The 19,852-nt window shown below is 45.8% G+C and overlaps 2 protein-coding genes across 2 annotated transcripts in view; one reads left to right on the top strand and one right to left on the bottom strand.

Annotated features, from left to right (window-relative positions):
- LOC132579566 (fibronectin type-III domain-containing protein 3A-like) overlaps nucleotides 1-11,213 on the top strand; it is a 115,672-nt gene extending 104,459 nt beyond the window's left edge. Inside the window, exons 24-26 of the mRNA XM_060250021.1 lie at nucleotides 4,099-4,265; nucleotides 7,112-7,233; nucleotides 8,254-11,213. Of these exons, the coding sequence (XP_060106004.1) occupies nucleotides 4,099-4,265; nucleotides 7,112-7,233; nucleotides 8,254-8,571 (607 nt within the window). The 3' untranslated portion in view covers nucleotides 8,572-11,213. The remainder of the gene's footprint in view (nucleotides 1-4,098; nucleotides 4,266-7,111; nucleotides 7,234-8,253) is intronic.
- Nucleotides 11,214-15,924: 4,711 nt separating this feature from the next.
- On the bottom strand, nucleotides 15,925-19,238 carry LOC132579294 (growth hormone secretagogue receptor type 1-like). The gene is made up of 2 exons (XM_060249569.1): nucleotides 18,482-19,238; nucleotides 15,925-16,239 (listed from the first exon to the last, which is right to left on the bottom strand). Exons 1-2 carry the CDS (start codon nucleotides 19,236-19,238, stop codon nucleotides 15,935-15,937), a joined length of 1,062 nt encoding a protein of 353 aa, XP_060105552.1. The 3' UTR covers nucleotides 15,925-15,934.
- Nucleotides 19,239-19,852: the final 614 nt, after the last annotated feature.

The raw sequence follows: 19,852 nt of genomic DNA, 5'->3' as shown, positions 1-19,852 counted from the left end.
GAAAATGCCAGTCAGTTGCAATCACTGGGGGCGGCTGCTTTATTGTCTGATAGCTTGGCTATTTTCTCATCCATATTGTTATTTCATTGTTTTGGCAGTACTTCATTGAAAGACCAAAAGAGCTTTTTAAAAATTCCTTCCTCAAACATTCCTTAGTGGCTATCGGGTGACAATCTTACCTTCTTACTCTGCAGAGCCAGCGTGGTGTGATGGTGTTAGACTAGAACCTAGGATGGTGATGGCGAACCTTTTAGAGACAGAGTGCCCAAACTGCAACCCAAAACCCACTTATTTATCACAAAGTGCCAACACGGCAATTTAACCTGAATACTTAGGTTTTAGTTTAGGAAAAAACAACTCATAGTGAAATTAACAAACTGAAAGAACATTTGGTCTGGATAGCATTTGCTTAGGAAACCAACTAAATAGTAACATGTCAGAATGGGAGAATGATGGGAGAATGAAGGCAATAAATGGAGGCTGTTCATTGCTCTGTTGCTTGCAGGTCTGGGTTAAACTGAGAACATGCCTTTCCCAGAGGTGTTCCTGTCCATCTAATTTGCTTTTGAGCATGTAACATACATTATAAACATCATTCTAGTTTGCCATTAGGAAAAAATACATTAAAATATAGTGTGTTTAGTAGGAGCTGGTGGTTAGGGTGTCCGAATCACATCTGGGAGGTTCTGATTCATATGCCCACTCCACTCTGGCAGCTTGCTTGGAAACCTTGGACCAGTAATATATTCTGAGTTAACCCGCCTCATAGGTTCGTTGCAAGGATAAAAGAGAAGGGGAAGAGTGTGTCAAACCACTTCAGTGTCCTTTTGGGGGAGGAAGGCAGAGGATACATGATGTTAGTTAATAAATTAAGTTGATGAAAGGAGTCCACTGATTTACATGGCTAAATCTGAGTCCAGCAGCACTTTAGAGAACAAGATTTTTGAGAGTCAAAGCTCCTTTTATCTAATTGAGGGAGCTCTAATGCTGGAAAGCTTGTGCCCCCTCCCCCAAATCTTGTTGGTCTCTAAGGGGCTCCTGGGCTCGAATCTAGTTGTTCTACTATGGACCAGCATGGCTACCCTTGGAAAGTTCAGGGATAGTCTGAACTGTATTAACTAGAAAGTCTGATGTGAGAAAGGAGGGCCAATTTGGTGTAGAGGTTAAATGCGTGGACTCTTATCTGGGAGAACTGAGTTTGATTCCCCACTCCTCCACTTTCAGCTGACGGAATGGCCTTGGGTTAGCCATAGCTATCACAGAGCTGTCCTTGAAAGTGCAGTTTCTGGGAGAGCTTCTCTCAGCCCCACCTATCTCTCAGGGTGTCTGTTGTGGGGAAGGAAGATAAAGGAGATTGTGAGCTACTCTTGAGACCCTGAGATGCAGAGTGAAGGGCGGGATATAAATCCAATATCTTTCTTTAAACTTAAACTTCAGTCCTGTGCATGTGTAGAGAGTAGGTGCCACAGTGCTCACGGTAGATTACTTCCGAGTAACCATGGAGAGCAAGCCCAATGAGGAAAGGCTGAGGGACTTGGGGATATTCAGTCTGGAGAAGAGGAGGTTGAGGGGGGAGACATGATTGCTCTTTTGAAGTATTAGAAGGGCTGCCACGTAGAGGAGGGTAGGGAGCTGTTCCTGCTGGCAGCAGAGGAGAGGACTGGCATAGGAAAAACTTTATAACAGTAAGAGTTGTTCAACAGTGCCCCTCACTGGCAGTCTTTAAGCAGTGGCTGGACAAACACTTGTCAGAGATGCTCGGGAAAATTAGAACAGCAGTGCAACAGTTCAAAAACAGCTTATCAACAATTTGCCTTATGGTCCCTGTAGCCTGAAAGAGCTCTGCTCAGATACTGCTGTCAGAAGCATCGTATTTGAAAGCAAGGAAGCCTGCAGTTCCTCCCTTTCCATTCCTAAACGAGAGGTGATCCCGGCCACTGTTTCTGCCAGATTAGCGGGATCCAACATTTCCTGTAATAAGCCCACATCCCTTCCAAAAAATGTGCTTTATTTAAGGTCCTGATCTCTCCTCACCACCCCGCATCCTCACACATCCATGCTCTCTTCTTCCCTTCAGCTTGAACCGTGCCACAACAGTTTTGAAATATGAAACGCAACCAGGTCTTGGCCACATGAAAATGTGAAGCTGCCATCTACCCATCTCTCTAGTGCACGGGTGGCCAAACTGTGACTCGGGAGCCACATGTGGTTCTTCACATACATCATGTGGCTCTTGAAGCCCCACTGGAGAAGGCATTTGTCTCTTTAAACCACTTCTTCAAGCCAAGCCAGCCAGTGGCTTGGAGAATGCTTTTAAAATTCAAGTTTCTTTCTTTCCACCTCTCCCTCCCTCCCCACCTATTTTCCTTCCTTCCTACCTTCCTTCCTTCTCTCAGACATCTGACATTTGTGTCTGGTGGCTCTCACACATCTGACATTTATTCTATGTGGCTTTTATGTTAAGCAAGTTTGGCCACCCCTGCCCTAGTGGGTCCCATCTAACCCCCTCCTTAAAACTGCAGGAACACCTGCAAGGAATTTTCCTCTGTGTGTTGTGCTTGCGGGCTGCATTGTGGTTGCACTCACCCACCCACGTCAGAATTCCAAAGGTGCCCACGAGCTCAAAAAGGTTGGCGTGCCCTGTTGTCTTTCTGAAGGAGGCCTCATTAGGGTTGCCAGGTTTAGGTTGGGAAATACCTGGAGATTTGGGGGAAGGAGCCTGAGTTTGGGGAGAGGAGGCGCTTCAGTGAGATATGACTCCAGAGCCTTGTGCATGGGGCGGGGTGGCGAGGGAGCGCGCATGCCCACAGAGAGGGCTCTGAGTGCCGCCTCTGGCACCCATGCCATAGGTTCGCCACCACTGGCCTAGGAGATCTGTATTCAAATCTCCACTCATTGGATGATCTTGTCTTGGGCAGACTATTTAAACAACCTTACATCTTTGTCATGAGGGCAGAATTGCATTTAGTGGCTTGCTACCCTCTGCTTCTTAACAGGAAGGGTGGAAGTTTAAAAAACCCTACTAAATAAGAATTTCTGGTGATGGATACAGTGACAGTGACTAAGTCAAACAAACAGAAATTTTGTTTTTAATGTTTTACGTGGCTTAATTTGTCGTTAGCAGCCCTGGGCCCGTCAGGGGAGGGCGGGATATAAATTTTATAAAATAATATTCAAAATAAATAAAAATAAGAAATTGCAAAGCCAAAACATGGCAGTAAGCTTTCAGTAGTGTGAAAGTTCAGCTTAGAAATTCTAACAGTTAGAGCCACAGTGTTCAGTGGTTGGCGAAAGATGCAATTCATGTACCTGGTAAAGTGGGCTACTAGGGTTGCCAACCTCCAGGTGACACCAGAAGATCTCCTGGAATTAGAACTGATGCTCCAGAGATCAGCTGCCCTCGAGAAAATGGCTGCTTTAGAGGGCGGGCTCTATGGCACTACACCTCTCCCTTCCCAGACTCCACACCAAAAATCTCCAGGTATCTCCCAGCCCAGAAGTGGCAACCTGAGCTCTAGGTTTGAAGGCTTCTGCTGGAATAAAAACTGTATTCATGGTTGACATGCCACAAAAGTCATCCTTGACTTTTGTTTTGCCAACCTCCTGGTTTGTTTTTTTACTAAAATGGTGCCCCTGCTTAATCAGGCCAGATGTTTAAAATACTTTCATTCATTTGAGTACTTCAAATAAGTTCCCATGCTGTCTTGAAGACAGAATGCTTTTTTTAGTTTAGAAAAAGAAAAGTTTGCTGGGAGACGTCCCAACATAGTAAAAAAAAAAAAAACAATATTCTTTCTTTGGTGCTCTTTTCTCAAGTGTACGTTTATGCTGAATCGATCATATGAGTTTAGATCAGTCGATTAAATTTTCTTCAGCGGAGTAACAGCTATAGTGATGTGGGGTTTTTTTTAAGGAAACACAGCAAGCGGTTGATGCTTGATTTGCTGCCGCAGATATGGACGTTCAGGACTTTTTCAATGAAAGGAACGTTGCTTCTTTGCAAACGGAGCCAAGGCAGGGCTTCCAGCATGCACATCTTTCGGAACACTTATCTTTTCAAATGAGGAGATTTACAGACGTGCCCTCCTTTTTTGTCAGGTTCACCACCGTCTACAGCGGACCTTGTCACACGTACAAAGTGCAGCGACTCAGCGAATCCACCACGTATTACTTCAGAATCCAGGCGTGCAACGATGCTGGCGAAGGGGAGTTTTCTGAAGTTTATGCGTTCACCACAACCAAATCTCCACCACCTGCCCTGAAAGGTGAGGCCATCCATTGCTTCCTGAATGGAGAACTTTTGCGTGGGGAAAATGCACCAGAACCTTTGGTCAGTCATATAGGAAGGTTTTACTTAGACATGGAAGTGCAAGAGAGGGACGTTTTTGGTTAGACAGTTACAAGAATGGAATCTTTCAGAGGCAGGGCTGGCCCTAGACCAGGGGTGTCAAATTCATTTTTTATGAGGGCCGGATCTGACATAAATGAGACCTTGTCGGACCGGACCAGGCTATGTCTTATATTTAAGATGAGGTGCCAGAGATATAACTTTTTAAAGGCCACAGACAAACATGACTAAAGTTTTGTGGGGGTTTTTTGAAAAGGCATGCTTAAAACGTTAGCACTTGTTGTTCATAAAGGTGCTTTCTTTGTATTTCTCCCATGGGATCCAGGGAACTGGGCAAAAGAAGCTCTGGCTCTTTCCTTTCTAACCCAGGGGACCAGGAGGGGGAGGACCCTCAACCAATGGAGAAAATCGAGGTTTCGCTCTGTAGCTCCTGTGTGATTGAGCAAGCCTTGTAAAGGAAGCTGAGATGCAGAAGGAAGCAAGAGGGGGGGAGAAGGAAGCAGACAAGAGCCAGTTGCTTGGGGCGCCTGCTGGAAGCCCTTCTGGGGCCTGATTCAGCCCCCGAGCCGCATGTTTGACACCCCTGCCCTAGACTCTCTGCCACTCTAGGCAAGACTAACTTCTGATGCCCCTCCCCCCCACTGATAACATGGCCAAGTCACATGGGGGGCACCCAGAAGGCTGGCGCCCTAGGCAGTCACGTAGCTTGCCTAGTGGCAGCACCAGCCCTATTCAGTGGGCAGCCATGTTGGCTGGCCACAGTGCAGCTCGATTCGAGTCCAGGAGCACCTTAGAGACCAACAGGATTTCCAGAGTATAATCAATTGAGAGTCAGAGCTTCCTTCATCAGATACGAGCTGGAATGGAGATCTGAGTCTTTTTATCCCATCAGAAGGTGGGGGAGGGGAGTTGCAGAGGAGGGGCTCGGGATGCAGAGGTGCAGTGCACGCTGTAATCAGCTTGATAAGCTGAGGAGGAATGCTTCGGGGCAGAAAGCCACCATCTGTGCTGAGATAAGAATCCTGCAACCCTCTTCAGCCATGGAAAATCTATTGCTTTGAGCTTTGGCGTGAACCCCCAAAGGGAGTGCTGGGCCAGGAATAAGAAGGGCTGCTTGGAGAAGGTGGCAGCGTTCAGAGCTTCTGCCATGCTGGGTTCTTTTGTAAATGGTGGTTATTTTTAAAATGTCCTTGCTCCCTTTCTAGCCATTGCAGGCTGGTTGTTGTGATATCCAAATCTTGTCAGACTAATTTAAAATGTATCCTAATGAGCATATTAAAAAAATCCCTTTCACAGCTGGTTCAAGAGCTTTTGTTGTCCCAAGCAAAATGCACCCATCAGCATTTGCTGTGGAGCTGGTGGGCACAGGCCCAGGTGAATCCAGCAGTCACCTCCCTCTGCATCAATGCCATCCTCTTTACGTTGCTATGACAATTTCACCCTCCATTACAGGGTTTCCCTTTACCTGCTTTTTGGCTGAGCAGCCCCTTTTTCTTTGTTTGGCTGTCGCACCCAAATTGTTTCAATCTCTATTGATAAAAGCTGTGCCCACCTAGAGAAGTGAGGGGGAGGTTAAAATGCTTTTTATGTCCTGGTTTGATAATGGCACAAGAGAGGCTGATGGTAGTTCAGAATTAACACTGTTTATTAAACTTTATGGGGAAATGGTCAGGTAGGAATCAGGCATAGGACTTATGAGGTGACCAGCCAACAGGAATGAGGTAACTGTATAACAATAAACACCAGATGATTTGTCACAAACAAATTGTGCTGTTCTGTTATTCAGACAGGTCTTTAAAACTTGAGGAGAGAGTTTTCTTGGCTGTCTCTGCTTACATAAACAAGCATAAGCTTCTGGTATCTCATACACTAAAACTAGTGAAGGCAGGAACATTCACACAAGTTCCTTCTTAACCACTTAATAGAGATCACCCCTCTTCTCTAGGAGCTGGTTCCCTCAGATTGGATAGGGATCAGCATTGCTGAAGCTCTATAGGCAATCTCTTGGATGGGAGACCACTGGGACACACTGCAGCAGACCAGGTTATAAAATATTATAGGCATTGGTTATATATTTTGCAAGCAGTAAGGGACCTGCTCAGTTTTAATGAAAGCCAGCATTATCTGGCTGATGACAGCCCTGTGAGGCCAGTTTGGTGTTGTGGTTAAGTGTGCAGACTTTTATCTGGGAGAACCGGGTTTGATTCTCCACTCCTCCTCTTGCAGCTGCTGGAATGACCTTGGGTTAGCCATAGCTCCCGTAAGAGTTGTCCTTGAAAGGACAGCTGCCATGAAAACTCTCTCAGCCCTACCTACCTCACAGGGTGTCTGTTGTGGGGGGAGAAGATATAGGAGAGTCTCTGATTCAGAGAGAAGGGTGAGGTATAAATCTGCAGTCTTCTTCTTCTTCTAAAGGAGATTGTGACCACTTTGAGATTCAGATCATAGGGTGGGATATAAATCCAGTATCATCATCTTCTCCTCCTCCTCCTTCACAAGAGACATGCAGAGGTGGTTTGCCGTTGCCTGCCTCTGCATAGCAACTTTTGGCTTCCTTGGTGGTCTGACAAGACTGGGCTAGCTTGGGCCATTGGGCCATTTACATCTCAGTAAATGCACTTTTTGCCTGTAACCTCATGGTTGGGGAGAGATGAGGAACACGCCGACTTGATTGTGGGACAAGTGGCATCTGTTTGTGTCACCCATATTAAAAACGGACTTCCTAAATCCTGAGTCATGGGCTTTTGGATCCTCTCTTTCCAGCACCCAAAGTACATCAGCTGGGAGACAGTATCTGTGAGGTCACATGGGAAGCTTTGCAACCAATGAAAGGCGATTCCATTGTTTACATATTACAACTTGCCTGTGGGAGGGAAGTTGAACAGGTAAGCTCATAATTAATTTATTTGCTAGAGGGGTAAATGTAATCTGCTGTTGCAAAAAAAGAGCTGTATTTATCATTCAAAGGAGAACCAATTAGATGCTGATTTGTAGCAAAATCAGCACCAGAGCTGCAGAAGACACTTGTTATATATTTTTTATGAAGTTGCTGAAAGGACTGAGACAAATTTTGCAATTGTTGTAGTGATCTTAGAATCCTTATCACTAAGCGAAAGACTCAGGGTTTCCATAGAATGCGAGGGGGGAGGGGGGGACAGTTGGTTGAATAAAGGCTTAATATAGTTATCCCTCATAATCTCAAAACGTCTTCATTCTAGCGGAGCATGAAAGGATGTATCAATCAGTGTAGGGTCTGTTCAAAAATCTGCCTTGCAAAACCACTGTAGGAATAATGTTCAGTCTTGCAAACAAAAAAGCTTTGTGATAACATGGGATGGTAGGATAATACATAAAAGGGGTAAAGATTTTGAGTAAGGACCAAAAAATAGGGGTGAGCATACTCTGCAGGTTCCCAGGTTCAAATTGGCACAGTCAGTTCCGAGAACTCACTTTTTCATCAGAGAAAATGCTTTGGACTAAATTCTTTCATAGAATATTTATTTTTATTTATGTTTTTTCTTAAAGCTCTTCGCTGCCCCGAGCACCGAATCTATTTCAATTTTTATTCCCCCCCCCCCCCAGCCCCACAAGAGACGCTTGGAGCAGGATAAAAATCAAACTAGACTCTGGATTTGTTAGAAGCTGACATGGTCTTTCTTTGACCCCCATTTTGCTTGGCATCAGTGCTCCCTGTAAGCTGAGTTAGTGTGAGCTAGCTCACAGATTTTTAGCCTCCAGCTCACACATTTTTGTCTTAGCTCAGGAAGGATGACCCCAGAGCACACTAGTTTACGCAGTAGCTCACGACTTTGATGCCAGCAGCTCACAAAGTAGAATTTTTGCTAACTCTGCAGCTTAGAGGGAACATTGCTTGGCGTGTGATTGTGCATCCATTCCTTCCTCAGATATACAAGGGACCAGAAACGTCATTCCGCCTCACCAACACGCAGACAAACTGTGAATATCGATTCAGGGTGTGTGCTGGGCGCCAGTGCCATGACTCGACCGGATCACAAGAACTGTGTGGGCCGTACAGCCCCAGTACGGTGTTCTCATCTCAAAAACAGGAGTCCGTCTCCCCCTGCTCAGACTCCAGCCCGGACCTCGTCAAGAGCAGGGGAAAGGCGCTCAGTGACGAACAGTTTGCATTTCTGCTTCTCATTGGGTTTGCGACAGTCGCCATTTTGTTCGCCGTTATCATTCAGTACTTTGTGATCAAGTAGGGGGAGGGGGGAGCTTGAAAGTCGACATAATTGCTCAGCTTATTATTTTCATACGAAAGTTTATGCCTTGGGTATTTATGTAAATTCCAATTAAATTGCTAGCTGGGAATGATTCTATACGAGACACATTTCCATTTTTTGCTGCTGAATAAAACAGCGAGGCTGGGTAGGTAGAAACACCCCCCCCCCCAATCTCCTCCCCTGCATCCCCCCCCCCCAAACCAAGTGAAGAAAATCCCTCTTGTAGCACAATTGTGCATCTTGTAATCAGGGTTAGCTGTTTGAAACAGCAACAACAACAAAAGCTGCCTTAACGCGCACTTGTGATTCACAGAAAGCTGGACTTCGTTCTCGCTGCCAGATCTTTTCTTTTCCAATACAGCAGAGCAAGAAAGGCGGGGGGGGGGGGGGGGATGCGAGGAAGATCAACCACCTCGACCCAGGTCTTGATATTTGAGAGGACACAGCAGCAAAGATGCTTCAGCTTAGGACAGTGCTGTATTACAGACCATCGCTAGAGTACACCATATTTAATATACTGTAGATGGGGTGGGGAGGGAGGGGAAGCAACCAAAACATTTATCAACTTCACGTTTAGCAATCGTTCTACTTCTTCTTTAAAAATTTTCCCGTTGTTTTAAATTGTTGGGACTCCCAATAATCAACCGTCACTTCGAGAGCCAAGGGTTGGGAGAACTTTGTCTGCGTTTTTAGAACTCGTATCCCAAAAACGCTGAAGGAACCCAGCTGATGGGCAAGCAAAAAGAGATTGCGTTGGTCTCCCCTCCCCCCACCCTTCACCGGTGAGATGCTCTCCCCTTCTGTACTGGACATTTCTGAACGAAATGGCTTTCTTTGTTGTCGGCAAGCAACTTGCGGCCCAAACCCCCAAGTTCACTCTCAGTGCCTGAGAGGACGGTAACGCCCTGTGCTTCTGAACGGAACCGCCGCAGCGTTTTGCAGAGGAAAAGCACAGAAAAAAAATTTTTTTTGTCTTTAATGAGAACAAAAAAAAAAGTGCATTTATGATAAATGTTTCACTATTTGGCTCAAACTGAGCAAAATGTTTTTTGTACTATTCTTAACATAAAATTCAAGGAAAAAAATCAGTCTGTGTTTTTTTTTTGTTTTGTTTGTTGTTTCTTTCTTTTGGACACCCATGTAACCTAATCCAAAACAATTGAGTTGCATGTGAAAATACTTTTTTTTTTTTTTTAAAGATAACGATCCTAAACGGTTTAAAAAAGAAAATCACTGCCTCTCTGGTAGCGTTTTCATATTCCAGTTTCGTTTTCCATGGTTCAAGTCTTCTCTGTTTTGTGACAGAACTCTTCAACGAGAGGGTCTGGTTTTGAGTGAAACACCTTTTTTAAAAAGAAAAGTTATAAATATGAATACCATGCACTACATAGGACTGATCTTTCTCAAGTCTCTCTGCGCAGCAAATACCTGTGAAGTAAATAGCTGCGTTGTCTTTCCATTTGCCCTCTTTGGAAAGCTGGGAACCACCCGTTTGGTTTGAGAACGCCTCTTTCAAAAGGAAAAAAAAACACACCTCTAGCTCAAAGGCCATTAATATTTTGTTAAGAGTTTTTTGCAAACAGCTATCTTTCTCAAACATCGGAGCCCCTTGCACATGTATGTGGGACGGTGGACGTAACGTGTAACCCATTGTAGCTTGCAACTTCTCTGTTCCAAGTAACAGGATATCATTCAAGTGTTTCTCCACTGGCTGTTAGTTCATAATGGTAGCTTAAGGTCTGTGGCATTGTGATCGCATTTCACATGTGGGGAAAAAGCAGAAGAAAACAATTGATGACATCGTATCACTTAATATCTTCAAAAAGTAGATTTATGGTGCAATCTGAAATTAACCTTTTTTTCAAAAATGTACTCCTTTTTGTGCTCTATTTATTTTGATTTTTAAAAAAAATTCTGGAAAAATGTATGTTTGAATGTATTGTTCTATGTGTAGCAGAACTTTAAGTTAATCATTTATTGTAATGGAAGCCTCTCTTCAGTGTTGGAAAAAGTTTTATACAAATATTAGTCTTTAGTTTGCAGAAACTGTTTACAACTTGTTTCCTGTCCTATTTCACTTTTCTTTTTTTAAAAAAATAAAATAAAATAATAGGTTCTTTCCAGCAGATTTCTGTTGCCAAAGGATATTTCTTTTCCTTTTCTTCCTTCCTTCCTTCCTTTTAAAATATTGGTTAAACTCTCAGACAAAAGATTGGGGGGGGGGGGAGGGTTGGGAATTCACATGTAATTGGCAATAGTACGTCAGATACATTTTTTAAAAAAAAAATAGGTTTTTCTGAACAAATACTAACCAAAATTATGACTTCCTAGAAAGTTAAAAAAAAAATTAAATTTGTATGTGTAATTGCCACAAAACGTTTATATTTCTGGACAGCTTACTGGAAAGCATAATGTAATGTAGAATTTTATATTTACAACTATACATTCCAGATTGATGTACTCTAGTGGCATTAATGTATTAGATCTCCTTTTTCTCTGTATTGTAATTTTTGCTGTATTTCATACTTATGTTAAACCTGCCAGGCATTGTATTACTAAATTGTAACTATCAAATAGATAATATATTTAATATGGCCAATAAAGACACAAAATTGTTCACAGCTGGCTTGTGGTATAGTTGCATAGGGAGGGGGGGAGGGACAGAGCCTCCCATACCCTTTGCACGCATCGTTTTACCAGCTCTTTGTGTGGTTATTTATTTATCAATTACCATTGCGTATAGAATAGCCAGGAGATCCTAATATCATCTGGCAGCCACAAGTTTTAGCTCTTACCGTTATGCTAGTGGCGAGTTCTTTATGCATATTGTATGTGTGGCAACATGGGTGTTCTCAAGGCCAATAGTTGAGAGCAGGAGTGGCCAAACTGTGGCTCTTTCACACATATTGTGCACTCTTGAAGCCCCCACCATCCAGTAGGCCAGCTTGGAGAAGGCATTAAAAGTTAAAGTTGTTTCTTTCCATCTCTCTTCCCCCTCCCCGTGGCTGTCAAAAATCTGACGTTCATGTCTTGTGGCTCTCAAACATCTGATGTTTATTCTCTGTGGCTCTTTTGTGAAGCTAGTTTGGCCACCCCTGGTTGAGAGTATGGGGTGACACATAGCAGGAAAATGGTGTGTGGAGGGGGGAGTTAAACCTCCCTCCTCAAAGCTGCTCAAGTTTAAGAAAAAAATCTACTGGGAAATCCGGTTACAAATCTCTCCCCTAATGTGGAGTTGGGGAGTTAACCTTTGAGCAGCTACAGCCAGTCCACCAGACTTGTGTGCCTCTTGCAATGGTCCCCGCCCAGCCTTTTTGACCCTGTGGGCACGTTTGGAAGTTTGAAAGGGAATGGTGGGGTGCAGCGCCAAAATGGCTGCCATGGAAAGAAAGAAAAAAACACTACGGGGTTGTCAATAAGTCAGCTGCGCCTCGATAGCAAACACACAAATTCTGTTAGCTCAAAGTACTGAGCGAAGGACTACGTTTGCCATGACCCGTGTTCCCTCTAAGCTGAGTTCGTGTGAGCTAGCTCACAGTTTCTTAGCCTCCAGCTCACACATTTTTGTCTTAGCTCAGGAAGGATGGCTTCAGAGCACACTGATTTATGTAGTAGCCAAACCACTTGCTCCCAATTTTAATGCCAGGAGCTCACAAAGCAGAATTTTTGGTCACAAGACGCCACAGCTTAGAAGGAAGATTTGACTACCAGGAATCTGTATCCTGGTTTTTAATAGACCACCAAGCAGTTCCTGTATCACTCAAAGTACAAACAGGGAAAAAAGAGGATGGGAGATGTCTTAGGATTCAGCTCTGACATGGGTAGCTGCAGTCTGTAGCCTCCCTGGAACACTGAAATGGTACAGAATTGGTTCAGCTGTAAAACTGCTGCACGTGGTGGGTTGGGGGGGAAGGAGGCTCAAACTACTACTTCATGTCCTTTGTGCATTAATAATTGGCACTCGATACCAATGAGCCCTGACAAAAATAATTTCATATGGAACAGAACATCCAGATTTCCAAGAAGCGTGAAGACGTTTCAGTACCCCTACACGAATGAACTAAGCCTCCCTGCAAGGTAGAAAGCTAGCAGTTTAGGGAAGGGGGGGAGTTGGGTCTGAAATCATTCTTCCTGATGGAACAGCTTTCTACAGAGGGGGGAAAATCCATTCTGCTCTACTGATGGACTTAAGAGTTACCAGCTCAGGGTTGAGAAATACTGGAGATGTTGGGGCTGGAACTTGAGTGGGCAAGCTTCAATGTGGCACAGTGGTGGGCTGGCTCTAAAAATATTGGCTGCCAGGAGACAAAGGGGACCCACCCACCACTATAAGGCTATCATTTTAATTTCTGTAAGAAATAACTTTCAAAAAATACATGTCGAAAGGTACAGTGATAAAGCTGCAGTACAGCAGTCCTAAGCTCTGCTCACAAACTGAGTTGGATCCCAGCGGAAGCTGGGTTCAGATAGCCGGCTCAAGGTTGATTTAGCCTTCCATCCTTCCAAGGTCGGTTGTGAAAGCAACGTCACCCCAGGGGAGCTGATCTCTGCCAGCTGGAGATCAGTTGTGAAAGCGGGAGATCCCCAGGCCCCACCTGGAGGCTGGCAACCCTGAATACAATATAAATTTTAGTTGCACTACAGTAATAATACTGGAACGTCTGTTATATTTTCAAGCTACTAAGAGGTTATTAACATTTTTAACATATTATCTATTGTTTAAGGGGGCCCATCAGGCCCATAGGCAAGCTGACACCCTGGCCAATCCTCCACTGATGGGTATAGTGCCATAGAGTCCCAGTCACCACCTGGAAGTCGGCAACCCTATCATGTTCTCTTCTAATTGGCTTATGCATCTGTGCTTCCTGGTTCACCGTGTCCAAAGTTGTGCTAATACTACTTAGCCGATTAACAAGGGGGAGGGACTGATGACTCTTCTGACGGGATCCTGATTTAAACCGGACTTGCTTTGTAACACACACACCCCTCCTTCTGTTGTTGGCAACTCAAATGGAAACTACCTCCACCTAGCCCAGGGGTGGCCAAACTGTGGCACGGGAGCCACATGTGGCTCTTTCACACATATTGTGTCATTCTTGAAGCCCCCACTGGCCAGCTTGGAGAAGGCATTTCTCTCTTTAAATCACTTCTCCAAGCCAAGCTTGGAGAATGCATTTAAAGTTGCTTTCTTCCCACCTCTCCTTCCCTCCCCTTCTATTTTCCTTCCTTCCTTCCTTCTCTCATGTCTTGTGGCTCTCAAACATCTGATGTTTATTCTATGTGACTCTTACTTTAAGTAAGTTTGGCCACTCCTGGCTTAGCCCATGTCACCTGTCCGATGGAGCAAATTCTGACTCACAAAAGCTGACACAGTAACAAATTTTGTTACTTTAAGTTGCCCCTCTCCCTCCTGCTTTACATTACTGGGGAAATTACACTAATTCTAGTGGCAAGAAGTCAGTGGTCAAGAAGGGGAGAAGGCTTTCAAACCAGCTATTTGCTGCAAGGAAAGGAAAGGAAAGGAAAGGTCCCCTGTGCAAGCACCAGTCATTTCCAACTCTGGGGTGATGCTGCTTTCACAACGTTTTCACGGCAGACATTTTCATGGGGTGGTTTGCCATTGCCTTCCCCGGTCATTGCACTTTTACCCCAGCAAGCTGGGTACTCATTTTACCGACCTCGGAAGGACGGAAGGCTGAGTTAACCTCGAACCAGCTACCTGAACCAGCTTCCGCTGGAATCGAACTCAGGTCGTGAGCAGAGGGTTCCGACTGCAATATTGCAGCTTTACCACTCTGCACCACGGGGCTCTTTGCTGCAAACACTGGAGCTAATCTGCAGGGGTACTGTTTTTTCGACTTGAAGGCAGAAAAGAACTGTTTTAAAAGAACATAAGAACCTAAGAGAAGCCATGTCGGTTCAGGCCAATAGCCCATCAGTCCAACACTCTGTCAAACAGCGGCCAAAAAACCCAGGTGCCATCAGGAGGTCCACCAGTGGGGCTAGAAGCCCTCCCACTGAGCCCCCCTAGCACCAAGAAGACAGAGCATCACTGCCCCAGGCAAAGAGTTCCATCTATACCTTGTGGCTAATAGCCACTGATGGATCTCTGCTCCATATGTTTATCCAATCCCCTCTTGAAGCTGTCTATGCTTGTAGCTGCTTGTAGCTTTCCAGCAGTCAATAAAGTCAAGCTGCAGAGCCTGTCACTGAAAGCAAATAAAGGAAATTCCAGTTATGAGAATAAGTCTTATTAGCCACATACAGGACAGTGAGTTGGGGGGTGGGGATGGTGTATGGGAAAAGCAGCAGCCCATTAGTCTCCTAACCGAAGGATGCTTTTTCTTCTGGGAGGGGAATGCATCTCCCTTGTGAATCCACTTCCTGAATAACTTGTCCCAAACAGCAAGTAAATTATTTGGGTTGCCAGCTCTGGGAATAGGGTTGCCAATCCCCAGGTGGGGGCAGGGGATCCCCCGGTTTGGAGACCCTCCCCCCGCTTCAGGGTCGTCAGAAAGCGGGGGGAGGGGAGGGAAATGTCTGCTGGGTACTCTATTATTCCCTATGGAGATTTATTCCCATAGAAAATCATGGAGAATTGATCCGCGGGTATCTGGGGCTCTGGGGGGGGGCTGTTTTTTGGGGTAGAGGCACCAAATTTTCAGTATAGCATCTAGTTCCTCTCCCCAAAATACCTCCCAAGTTTCAAAAAGATTGGACCAGGGGGTCCAATTCTATGACCCCCAAAAGAAGGTGCCCCTATCCTCCATTATTTCCTATGGAAGGAAGGCATTGAAAAGGTGTGACGTCCCTTTAAATGTGATGGCCAGAACTCCCTTTGGAGTTCTATTATGCTTGTCACAGCCTTGATCTTGGCTCCACCCCTAATGTCTCCTGGCTCCACCCCCAAAGTCTCCTGGCTCCACCCCCAAAGTCCCCAGATATTTCTTGAATTGGACTTGGCAACCCTATCTGGGAAACATCTGGAGATTTGGGGGGGATGGAGCATGAGAAAGGCAGGATTCGGGGAGAGGAGGGGCTTCAATGGGGTATAGTGCCATGAAGTCCACCTTCCAAAGCAGCCATTTTCTCCAGGTCTCTATCACTAAAAGATCAGTTATACTAGTGGGAGATCTCCAGTCATTACCTGGAGGTTGGTAAGCCTATCTAAGGCCACTGAGTCCACTCTGCATGTTCCTCCACTGAGTCCACTCTGCATGTTCCTCCAATACCACTCATTTCCTGAATGAAGGAAGACATCTCCCCTCTCTAGGATCAGGCAAGAAGGAAGCGAGTGGAAAAACTGTGGGAAACTGAGGCAGCAGTCTCGTTCCTATCACCCTTAAAAATGCTTTGCGGTGAACGAACTCGATTCCACACCATCCCTGGAAAACTTGTCACTCCTGTGGAAGTGTTGGGATTGCCAGGTCCGGCTGTATCTCAGAAACCTGCACACGGCTTTCCGGTATCGTTCCGACATGACGTTATACAGGATGGGATTGACTGAGGCACCCAGGTAAAAGAGCAGCATGGAGATGAGGTTGAAGTACTGAGTCAGCTCGTAGAGGACCAGGCTGCCTTGGGCAAACAGGATCCGGCCGACGTGTAACGGCAGCCAGCACAGCACAAAGGCCACCACGACCACCACTGAAGGAGAGGAAGACAGGAGACTGTGTTACTCAATTATGTTCTATAAAGGTAAAGGTAGTCCCCTGTGCAAGCAGCAGTTGTTTTCAACGTTTTCACGGCAGACTTTTTACAGGGTGGTTTGCTCTTGCCTTCCCCAGTCATCTACACTTTCCCCCCAGCAAGCTGGGGACTCATTTGACTGACCTCGGAAGGATGGGAGGTTGTGTCAACCTGGAGCCAGCTACCTGAACCAGCTTCTGCTGGGATCGAATTCAGGTCGTGAGCAGAGGGCTCCGACTGCAGTACTGCAGCTTTACCACTCTGTGCCACGGGGCTCTCAGTTATGTTCTACAGGCCTCATTTTGGGCAGGAGCTCACAGAAACCTCTAAATTTTATTGTGCTCTTTCTATCTTAACCCCACCCCCACACAAAAAATTGCTTCTGGTGTCCATTGTTCAAACCCCTTGAAAGAATTTTGCTGAACTCTAAGAAGTAACAAACTTTCTAATATTTCCTCTCCCCACCGCCCAAAAAAATGGGGAAATGACCAAAACATATAAAGCAGACAGATTGAACTCTTCATCCTGCCACTTTGGCCACAAAGGAGAAAGTCATTTAGAAAGTATGATGGGAGTAAGATTTTACTATGACAATTATAATTCAAGAAGCCTCTTAAGGTTGACACTGAGCTGATATCATTTAGTCCACCTTCCGGTGATGTCACGGGTGTGTGGCAGACACAAATGAGTTTTACAGAGCAACAAAATTTCTTCTGCTGTTTAACCTCTTTGGAGAAATGAAACATGCCTTGCCCCACTAGAGCGAGGCCATGCAGTCTGAGCGGGGTTTTAACCTGACTTGGTTTTGGACACACGAAGCTGCCTTATACTCAGGCCTTGAATTCAGCAGGAGCTCAGAGCACAGCTCCTGAACCTTTCTGATGCCCCCCTCTCCTCCCCACCTACCTTGTCCATCGCATAGTAGGTGCAGCTGCTTAACAATCCCTGGATGAGCTCCACCACCTATTTTTCTACAAAATGACTCCTGCTTATACTGAAGCAGACTCCTGGTCCATCAGGGTCAGTATTATTTACTCAGACTGGCTGTGGCTCCCCAGGGTTCTTAGGTGGAGATCTTTCACATTACCTGGTCCTTTCAGCTGGAGATGCAGGGGACTGACTGCATCTAGGAACTTCTGCATGCCAAATATGCACTGCTGCTAAGCCACAGCCCCTTCCGTTTCAATCCTGTTTTCATGCGTTTCCCGCCACAAAAAAAGTATCTAGTCCTTCCAAAAGAAAGACTCTAGCTCTTCTCACTGCCACTTTATATATTTTGGGGCAGGAACTCCTTTGCATACTAGGCCACACACCCCCTGATGTAGCCAATCCTCCTGGAGCTTACAGGAGGTCCTGTACTAAGAGCCCTGTAAACCCTTGGAGAACTGGCTACATCAGGGGTGTGTGGCCTAATTTGCAAAGGAGCTCCTGCAACAAAAAAAGCCCTGGTTTCCCTTCCATGCTGATTCACAAGCCGCCCTGAGCCTACTTCGGCGGGGAGGGCGGGATACAAATCAAATAAATAAATAAAGGTCTAACACAGGAGTATCAAACATGCAGTTCGGGGGCCAAATCAGGCCCCTGGAGGGCTCCTATCAGGCTCCCAAGCGACTAGCTGTCATCTGCTTCCTTCTCCCTATATCTTGCTTCCTTCTGCATAACAGCTTGCTTTGCAAGGCTTGCTCAGTTGTAGAGGAGCTACAGGGCAAAACCTCTATTTTCTCCATTGGCTGAGGCTCCTCCCTTGGGGAGGAAGGGGGGAGGAATAGTTTGCTTTGCCAGGCTCTCTCAATTGCACAGCAGAGCTACTGAGCCAAGCCTCTCTTCCTTCTATTGGCTGAGGCTCTTCCCCCTCCTGGTCCCCTGGGGAAGGAAAGAAAAAGTCAGAGCTTCCTTTCCCCAGTTCCCTGGGAGAAATACAAAGAAAGCACCTTTAAGACCAATGAGTGCTGACATTTTAAGCATGTTGTAAGTTTTTTTAAATATATATTTGTGTTTGCCTGTGTTCTTTATAAAAATTTGTATCTCTGCTATCTAATCTTAAATAGGTACAAGCATGGCTTGACCGGCATGGTTCAGCCCAACCAGACAAGGCCCGGCCCAACGAGGTCTCTTTTATGTCCGATCCGGCCCTCATAACAAATGAGTTCGACACCCCTGGTCTAATAGGCCTCTGGCCCCAAGCAAGCTGCCAACTTACCTAACATTTTGATGGTTTGTTGGTGGTACTTCTCTCTGGTGGCGACCTGGTGCCCTTCCAGGCTATGAGCTGTTCTCCAAAGCTTTCTGCATATCAGCCCATAGAGGAGCACCATGCAAAACACGGGGAGGAAAAAATAAAGAGTGGAAAGCCAGGTCATGGTTTCGAGAAGCCCCGAGCGGGCTGCTTGCTCGATGCATGTGCACTCATTCGTTTCCTCCGGCAGGCTTCCGTTGCGGTGCTCCACGCCGAAGAGGAACCAGATTGGAATGGCGGTCACAGAGGAACACAACCAGATGAGGAAGATGAGGCCCTTGACCCGCCTTTTGGTGACGGTGGCTTTGGCTTTCAGAGGGAAGCAGATGGCAAAGTACCTCTCGACGCTCAACGTGGTGATGTGCAGGATTGTGCAGTAGGTGCAGGTCTCGCTGAGGTAGATGTTAAACTTGCAGAGGAAGTTGCCGAAGATGTACGGCCTGTATTTCCAAACCCTGTACAGGTCGGAGGGCAAGCCGACAAAGATCAAACTGTCCGACAAGGCCATGCTGGACAGATACATGTTGACCGTCGTCCTCATCTCCTTGTACCGCGTGAAAATCAGTATAATGGTCACATTCCCGGCGACGCCCAAGAAAAACAAAAGGATGCAGATTACCGTCACCGGCACCAAGACAGGAATGTTGAACAGGGAAAAAGAAGGGTCTTCGTAATACTCTGTGCCGTTTCCATCCAAGACGCCCAATGACGAAGAAGCCATTTCCAGTCGGAGCTGCTGCTTTCTTACTGGATGAACCAGGGCAGGAATTATGCTCTGGAGGAGAACCACCTCCGCTTTGATCGTTCCCAAAAACGGGTGGAATGGCCACGTCAAAAAGTGCAGCCTATTTTTTTTCTTCTTCCAGAGGCTGAGATCTCGTCTCATGAATCAAACCTCTTGCAGAATGCGAAGAGACTGACTCCAGCCGTCCCTTCGAAGCCGATCTCTGCATTTCTACTGGGGAAGAGGGAAGGTAAGGCGTTTGGCATCCCAGCTTGGCCCAGATTTGATTCGATCAACCCCTCACCCTGTGCCCCCCCCCAACATGGTAAAAGAATGACTTTGATAAAAGGTAAAGTAAATACTTCTCATTTGGCACATTGCAATAGCCTATCAGAATTCCTACCGTGTAGCCCAGGGGTGGCAAACTGTGGCTCAGGAGCCACGTGTGGCTCTTTCACACATACTGTGTGGCTCTTGAAGCCCCCCCCCACCCCATCTGCCAACTTAGAAGAAGAAGATATTGGATTTATATCCCGCCCTCCACTCCGAAGAGTCTCAGAGAGGCTCACAATCTTCTTTCCCTTCCTTCCCCACAACAAACACCCTGTGAG

This window comes from Heteronotia binoei, chromosome 11, assembly GCF_032191835.1.
Source record: "Heteronotia binoei isolate CCM8104 ecotype False Entrance Well chromosome 11, APGP_CSIRO_Hbin_v1, whole genome shotgun sequence".
Classification (NCBI taxonomy): Eukaryota; Metazoa; Chordata; class Lepidosauria; order Squamata; family Gekkonidae; genus Heteronotia; species Heteronotia binoei.
The sequence above is the reverse complement of the archived record's forward strand: the minus strand, read 5'-3'. Positions and strand labels throughout refer to the sequence as shown.

Bases quoted from the DNA above. Each gene is read 5' to 3' on its own strand.
- LOC132579294 (XM_060249569.1), bottom strand. From the start codon at position 19,238: ATGGCTTCTTCGTCATTGGGCGTCTTGGATGGAAACGGCACAGAGTAT. The intron at 16,240-18,481 runs GTAAGTTGGCAG...CCTCTCCTTCAG, and splicing joins ACAAACCATCAAAATGTTAG to TGGTGGTCGTGGTGGCCTTT.